Raw genomic sequence first — 7,500 nt, 5'->3', positions numbered from 1 at the left:
ATACATTCCGTAATGTCTCGACTTCCCCCTCAGGCTAAGATTTAAATTGATTATACAGAAGACAGGTACAAAGGGTCTCCTTTTTTCCCTTTCAAAGTCACTATATTTTTTTTCATGCGATTTTCTAACAAGTATAGAAATAAATAAAGTGAAATACGATGTAGAGTTTGAGATAGAACAGATAGATAGATAGATAGATGTTAATAAGTAGATTTTTTTTTTTAACGTGCTTGTTTAGTATCCTTCGTTTGGTAGAAAGATAGACGAATTATATAGCATAGGAAGATAGGATGATAAAGTGATTCCCTATTGATATGACAAATAGATAGGTTACTAGAGAGGCAGATAGACTGATTGTCAGGAAGGAAGATAGATAGATAGATTGATGTAGCCAACTGATTTTCGAAAAACTTGGTCATTTCTAGGATTTTCCAATAGATGTGATAGATTGATAGATAGATAGATGGTATTGGCAAAGTGATTCCTATTAAATACGAAGCTCATTGTCAAAAAATAGATAGAGAAAATTTATAAGGAGATAATACATAGATAGACACATAGGCAGGTAGGTAGGTAGTCAGGCAGACAGGCAGGCAGGCATACAGACAGATAGACACACAACCATTGCAAGAAAATTATTGATATGTTGATAAATGAAATGTGACTCCCAACCGATAGGTAAATAAAGATTATAAGTTGACAGATATTATGATTTTTTTTTTTCAATGATTAAAATCAGGTAGAAAGACAGAATAAGAACACTAACATTATGATTTAAAAGAAATAAAAAGAGTAATAATAAGAACATAAGATAGATAATGTTGGAAGATAACAGACAATGACGATTTAAGAAAAAAGAAAGACGAAATACGATTAAAATAAATAATAATAACAAATAGTTAGACAAATAAATGAATAAATAAATAATAGTCATCGATAGTCATAGAGAAAAAAAGAGAATAAACGAAAAAAAAAATTATCGAAACTCTCTCTTCTCCCCTCCCCTCCCCCTCCCCCCCCCCTCCCCCCACAGCCTTCCACGGTCGTCCTCGGAGGCATCGCCACCACGATCGCAGATTCTTCGAGAACCGCCACAACCACCGCGCCCATGGTCATGCTCACTCTCGGAACCACCACGACGCCCACCGCCTCTACGCTGACGCCCACAAGCTGGTTTCGGAGAGTCACGTCGTTGAGAATTCTTTGGGCGGGTCAGTTTGATTGTTTGTTTGTTTTTTGAGGAGGGACATGCCTATTTTTTTTTTATTTTTTTTTTATTGTTGTTATTGTTTTCGGTGTTATTTCTCGTTGATTTTTTTTTTTCTTTTTTTTTTTTTTTTGTCTTTTTTAATTATTTTTATGGTTGTTAGTAAAGGTAGTTAGGGCAATGATTTTCGAATGATCATTATGGTTATTACAAGTATTTTTGTAATTATAATTCTGTTTATCTTCACCGTGCTAAACCCACCCCAACACCAAACCTAATTTAACCCCGCCCACATCCCAACCCACAGGAACCGAGTGCCCCACACATCTCGCAAGGGCGGCCACGGATCTCGATGGGCGCTCACGTACCAGGGAGCCGCCCACGAACCCACAGCTATCAACAATACTGTGTCCAACGTGACGGCACAGCTGGGGGGCGCCGCCTTCCTGCCGTGCCGCGTAGGGCATCTCGGCGATCGACAGGTGAGTGCCAGAGGGCTTTAGGTGGGCGTGGTCGGGAGGGAGGGGCTTTTGGTGGGCGTGGTCGGGAGGGCGGGGCTTCTGGTGGGCGTTGTCGGGAGGGCGGGGTTGGGGGGTTGGGGGGTTATGGGGAGGTGTTTTCTTGGGGAGGGGGGCGGGGTTGGGGGTTGTGGGGCTGGAGGTGGGCGTGGGGGGTGAGTGTGGACTGAGGGGTGGGGGGGGGTGAGTGTGGACTGGGATGGGGGGTTATAGGGGGGTGTATTTTGATTGTTATTGTTATTGTTGTTACTTATTGTTGATTGTGGGTGTGTTCTTGGGGGGGGAGGGGGAGGGGGTGTAGGTTGTTGTGGTCTTGTACGAGTGTTTTTGCGAGTGGGTATGTTCTTAGGGGGGGGGGGGGGGGAGGATGTTCTTGGGGGGGGGGGGGGGTTGCGAGTGGGTGTGTTCTTGAGTAGGTCTGTTCGTGGCAGGTACGTGATAAGGTTCATGGGTTCGTGGGTTTGTTTGTACGTGCGGGGAAGGTTCGCAAACTTGTATTTGTGTGTGTGTGTGTGTACGGGGCTATGTATGCGTTATAATATGTGTAGATTATTACTTTCCTTGCTATTTGCTGATGAATATTGTTATTCATTACGAGATAAATATTTGTTCATCATGATGCTTCATACCTGGCAAATAACACAAACACTTAATAATACGTCGTTCTTTTCCTCCCCCCTCCCCTCTTCCACCCTCCTCCCTCCCCTCTTCCCCCCCTCCTCCCTCCCTCCTTCCTTCACCCCTCCCTCCCCCCCTCCTCCCTCCCTCCCCTCCCCTCCTCCCCCCATCCCCTCCTCCCTCCCTCCTTCCCTTCCTCCCGCGCCCTCCAGATCTCATGGATCCGCAAGCGCGACTGGCACGTCCTCACTTCGGGCGAGGTCCTTTATACCCCCGACCGGCGCTTCTCCGTGCTCCACGTGGCCGGCTCCCAGGACTGGACGCTGCACATCAAGTACGTGGGCGTGAAGGACAACGGCACGTACGAGTGCCAGGTGTCGACGGGCACGGGCATCATCTCGCTCTTCGTCAACCTGGCCGTCGTCACCCCAGAGGCACACATACCCGGCCATGGCCAGTACCACGTCAACCGCGGCTCGCCCATAACGCTCGTCTGCGCCGTTGAGAATGTAAGTTCGCTCGCGTCGGGCCCTTGGCTGTCTCGCTCTGTCTGTCTGTCTGTTTGTCTCACTCTCTCTCTTTCTGTCTGTCTGTTTGTCTGTCTCTTTCGGTCTGTCTGTCTCACTCTGCTTGTCTCGCTCTGTCTGTCTGTCTGTCTGTCTCACTCTGTTTGTCTCACTCTGTCTCTTTCTGTCTGACTGTCTGTCTGTCTGTCTGTCTGTCTGTCTGTCTGTCTGTCTCACTCTGTTTGTCTCACTCTGTCTCTTTCTGTCTGACTGTCTGTCTGTCTGTCTGTCTGTCTGTCTGTCTCACTCTGTCTCTTTCTGTCTGCCTGTCTGTCTCACTCTGTCTCTTTCTGTCTACCTCACTCTGTCTCTTTCTGTCTGTCTGTCTGTCTGTCTCACTCTGTCTCTTTCTGTCTGTCTGTCTGTTTCACTCTGTCTCTTTCTGTCTATCTCGCTCTGTCTCTTTCTGTCTGTCTGTCTCACTCTGTCTCGCTCTGTCTGTCTGTCTGTCTGTCTCACTCTGTCTCTTTCTGTCTGTCTGTCTGTCTGTCTCACTCTGTCTCTTTCTGTCTGTCTGTCTCACTCTGTCTCTTTCTGTCTGTCTGTCTCACTCTGTCTCTTTCTGTCTGTCTGTCTGTCTGTCTCACTCTGTTTCTTTCTGTCTGTCTCACTCTGTCTCACTCTGTCTCTGTCTGCCTGTCTGTCTGTCTCACTCTGTTTCTTTCTGTCTGTCTCACTCTGTCTCACTCTGTCTCTGTCTGCCTGTCTGTCTGTCTGTCTGTCTCACTCTGTCTCGCTCTGTCTGTCTGTCTGTCTGTCTCACTCTGTCTCTTTCTGTCTGTCTGTCTCACTCTGTCTCTTTTTGTCTGTCTGTCTATCTCACTCTGTCTCTTTCTGTCTGCCTGTCTGTCTCACTCTGTCTCTTTCTGTCTATCTGTCTGTATCACTCTGTCTGTATCACTCTGTCTGTCTGTCTGTCTGTCTTACTAAGTCTGCCTGTCTAAATGTCTGTCTTTCTGTCTTGCTCTGCTTGCCTGTTGGTTTCTCTGTCTCTCTCTTTCTACTATTGTTTAGCAGTTTATTTGTCTTCCTTTCCCTGTCTGCCTGTTTCTGCCTCGCAGTCTACACAGCTGTTTATCTATTTGTTTTCTAGTTTGCCTTTCCCTGTCTGTTGTCTGTCTTTCTGTAGATTTAGTTCTGTTTAATGACTGTCTTTATGTTTGTCTGTTTGACTCTGAGTGCCCCTGTTTGGATGTCTGTTAGTCTTTCTCTCTCTCTCTCTCTCTCTCTCTCTCTCTCTTTCTCTCTCTCTCTCTCTCTAACTCTCTCTCTCTCTATCTCTTTCTTTTTCTCTTTCTCTTTCTCTTTCTCTTTCTCTTTCTCTCTCTCTCTCTCTCTCTCTCTCTCTCTCTCTCTCTCTCTCTCTCTCTCTCTCTCTCTCTCTCTCTCTCTCTCTCTCTCTCTTTCTCTTTCTCTTTGTATGTGTGTGTGTGTGTGTGTGTGTGTGTGTGTGTGTGTGTGTGTGTGTGTGTGTGTGTGTGTGTGTATGTATATATTCGCTTCTTACCTCCCACGCATAAAACAAAAAGACAAAAACATGAAACCAAAGATTGCTCATAAATAGTCTTAGTCTTCGACGCAATTCTTATGGCAGAGATTACGGCTTTTAAACTCGAAATAATCTGAGGGGGAAAAAAAAAGCAGTGAAAATGAGAAAAATGACGAAAACAAATAAAATGGAAGGAAAACGAAAAAAAAAAACGGGAAAACAAAAAAAAAAAAAAAAGAGAAAAGAAGAAATTGAAAAAGAATAGAAAAAAAAAAGGACAACATTGTTCCTAAGACAGCGTGGAATACACACTATCTTACCTATATCTACTTCCGTAACCCTAATATTAAAAAAAAAAAATAAAAAAAAAAAAAAAAAAAAAAAAAAAAAAAAAAAAACCACCAACACCATAACTAACCATAATACACATTCAAATCAATCAACCCACCTACAACTCAAAATACAACCTATTCTCCCTTCCCTTTAATTACATAATACTTTTATACATAATTTATATATTATATATTCATATTTCTATATATATAATATATATATAAAACTAAAACCAATGTAACAAACTATATACCATATAAATTATATTTATATTTATCTATCTCTCTTCATCTCTCTATATCTATCCTCATATTTCTATCTATTATCTATATATATCTCTCATCTCTCCTCCTACTATATATCTTTATTCTATCTCTTATCTCACTCCCTCTCTCTTCTCTTATTTTATCTTCTTCTCATATTATTTCATTCATCACTATTCTCTCCATTTATTCTTCATTCTACCCCTTTTATCTCTACATTTACCTATATTCTATAATCTTCACTATCATCTATTTCTTTTTTCAATTATTCTCTTTCTATCTTCACTCTATATTCTCTCTCTATCTATATTATCTATCGATATTCTCATATCTTTTTATAATTTTATCATCCTATATCTCTAATACATCTCCTCGTATATTATCTTTTATATATCCTATCTATCTCTAAATTAAACCTCCCCACTATATCTTTATTATAATATTCTTCTATACCAATCCCCACCTCTCTTAACACTATCATTTATAATTCTAATATATATACTATATATTATTAAAATACTATATTCACTATTTATATCGGTACGAAGGGGTTTTTAGAGATCGAAAGTTCGTGAAGGTTTTTTTTTTTTTTTTTAACCAAGATATCAATTTCAACTAATATTTTAATATATCATATCCATTCTATATTCATCATATTATCTTATCTTATTCTCTCTCTCTCTGTATATTATTTCTTATATATATTTACCTCTACTCTATACATCCTCTAGTTTCTTATCTCTCTCTCCTCTCTCTTCTTCACTATTCACTCTCCATCCTTATAACACTCTCCATTTCACTCTTCCCATTTTACCCTATTCTCTCTATCTACTTCCCCCTTCTACCTTTCTCCCTCTCTCTCCCTTTTTCTCCCTATTCCTTCTTTCCCTTATTCACTATCTTTCTATTCCTTACATCTCCACCATCCTTCTTCTCTACAACTCCCACTTAACCATTCTCCCTTTACCTTAAACTCCTTAAACCCTCTTTTTTCTTTCTTTTTTTTTTTCTTTTTTTAATCTTCTCCCTGTTAGTAAAATTGTATATGGAATTGCTTGATTAACTCTAGTCTATTTATAATACTCTATCATTATCTACTTTCAACTATATTTTTCTATATCTCCTCTTTTCAATATACATCTTACATCTATCTTTCTATATATCATCAAATATATTCACCAAATTCTCATCCAATTTTTATTTTATATCTCATATACAAATATATTCCCATATATATTATATACTATATTCTACTATATATTTTAATTTAATCTACTATCTCTCCTCTTTTCCCTATCTCTAATACTCTCTTACTATTTCTATATAAAAATTTCTCTCTTATTTCTATATTTAATCCTAATATCTCTATATAACAACTAAATCTTTATAATATTCTAACCCTCTATATATCTATCATCATTATCTTATTCCTTTTGTCTTCCGTGGCGGAGAAATGTAACCACCCTATAGTGTCGGCTTAAGTGTGTGTTGTGTCCTCACATGTTCTGTCTGTGTGGTTGTGTGTGTGTGTGTGTATGTACTTTAGTTTTAATGTTTCTATTTGTGGTTCGTGTGTCAATTATGTGTTTTGTGTACTTTTATTTCTTATATTCTTCTACATATATACTATTATCTATATTCTCTCTCCACTTCTCCTCCCCTCACTTAACTATCTACATCTATAATCATAACCTACTAAATCTCTCTATTTCTCTCTCTCTTACCCCTATTCTTCTTAATAATTCCCCTATATTCTTCATATTCTTTTTTTAAATCTTCTCTCATTTAATAAACTCACTATCTCTCTATCTATATCTCTTAAATAAAAATAAGATACATTATTTTCACTAAGGTTGTAATAACTTTAAATAATAATTACATACTAACTTTAACTATATATTATAAAATATATATATGCTTATTCAAAATTTTATATAAAATCAATCACTCATTTTATCTTATAATAGTATATTATCTTAATCTTCTTATACAAATAATAAATCAATAAACACTCTATATTATAAATCTATAATTAGTAAAAATAGAACCAATATATTATAAAAGATAAATGGGTGGAAAATATAACATAATTAGTGATGGGATATTGGAAAAACTATAAGAAAGCTATAGATAAAAAAAATATATCTGATCTATTATAAAATCATATATAAATATTATTTTCACATACGCCCCGTAGTATAAGTGGTAGCGATAAAAGAGTAAATATGATAGAGGTGATGTGGGAGGGTGAAGAGGAAAGAAATGGGAGGAAGATATAAGAGGAAAGGGGGGAAAAGAGTAGTGCGAAGAGAAAAGAGAGAGGGAAGGTGAACAGGAAAGGAAGGGAGGGACGAGAAGAGAGAGGAAGGAGAAGATCGAGAGTGAGAGAGAGAGGGAAGGGAGAGAGAGAAGAGAGGTGAGAGGAAGAAAGAGGAGAGAGGAGGAGGGAGGAGTGGGAGAAGAGGAGAGGAAGAGGGGAGAGAAAGAGAGAAAGAAGGAGAGGGAT

General features: G+C 39.0%; 1 protein-coding gene across 1 annotated transcript in view; it reads left to right on the top strand.

Moving 5' to 3' along the window:
• The window catches only part of LOC122261751 (zwei Ig domain protein zig-8), a 70,835-nt gene that overhangs the window by 59,984 nt on the left and 3,351 nt on the right, over nt 1-7,500 (top strand). The window contains exons 3-5 of the mRNA XM_043029547.2: nt 1,034-1,211; nt 1,515-1,689; nt 2,556-2,852. Of these exons, the coding sequence (XP_042885481.1) occupies nt 1,034-1,211; nt 1,515-1,689; nt 2,556-2,852 (650 nt within the window). The remainder of the gene's footprint in view (nt 1-1,033; nt 1,212-1,514; nt 1,690-2,555; nt 2,853-7,500) is intronic.

Source organism: Penaeus japonicus, unplaced genomic scaffold, assembly GCF_977035675.1.
Source record: "Penaeus japonicus unplaced genomic scaffold, GWHDUDI00000001_assembly GWHDUDI00000042, whole genome shotgun sequence".
Taxonomy (NCBI): domain Eukaryota; kingdom Metazoa; phylum Arthropoda; class Malacostraca; order Decapoda; family Penaeidae; genus Penaeus; species Penaeus japonicus.
This window is presented reverse-complemented; position numbering and strand designations above follow the sequence as displayed.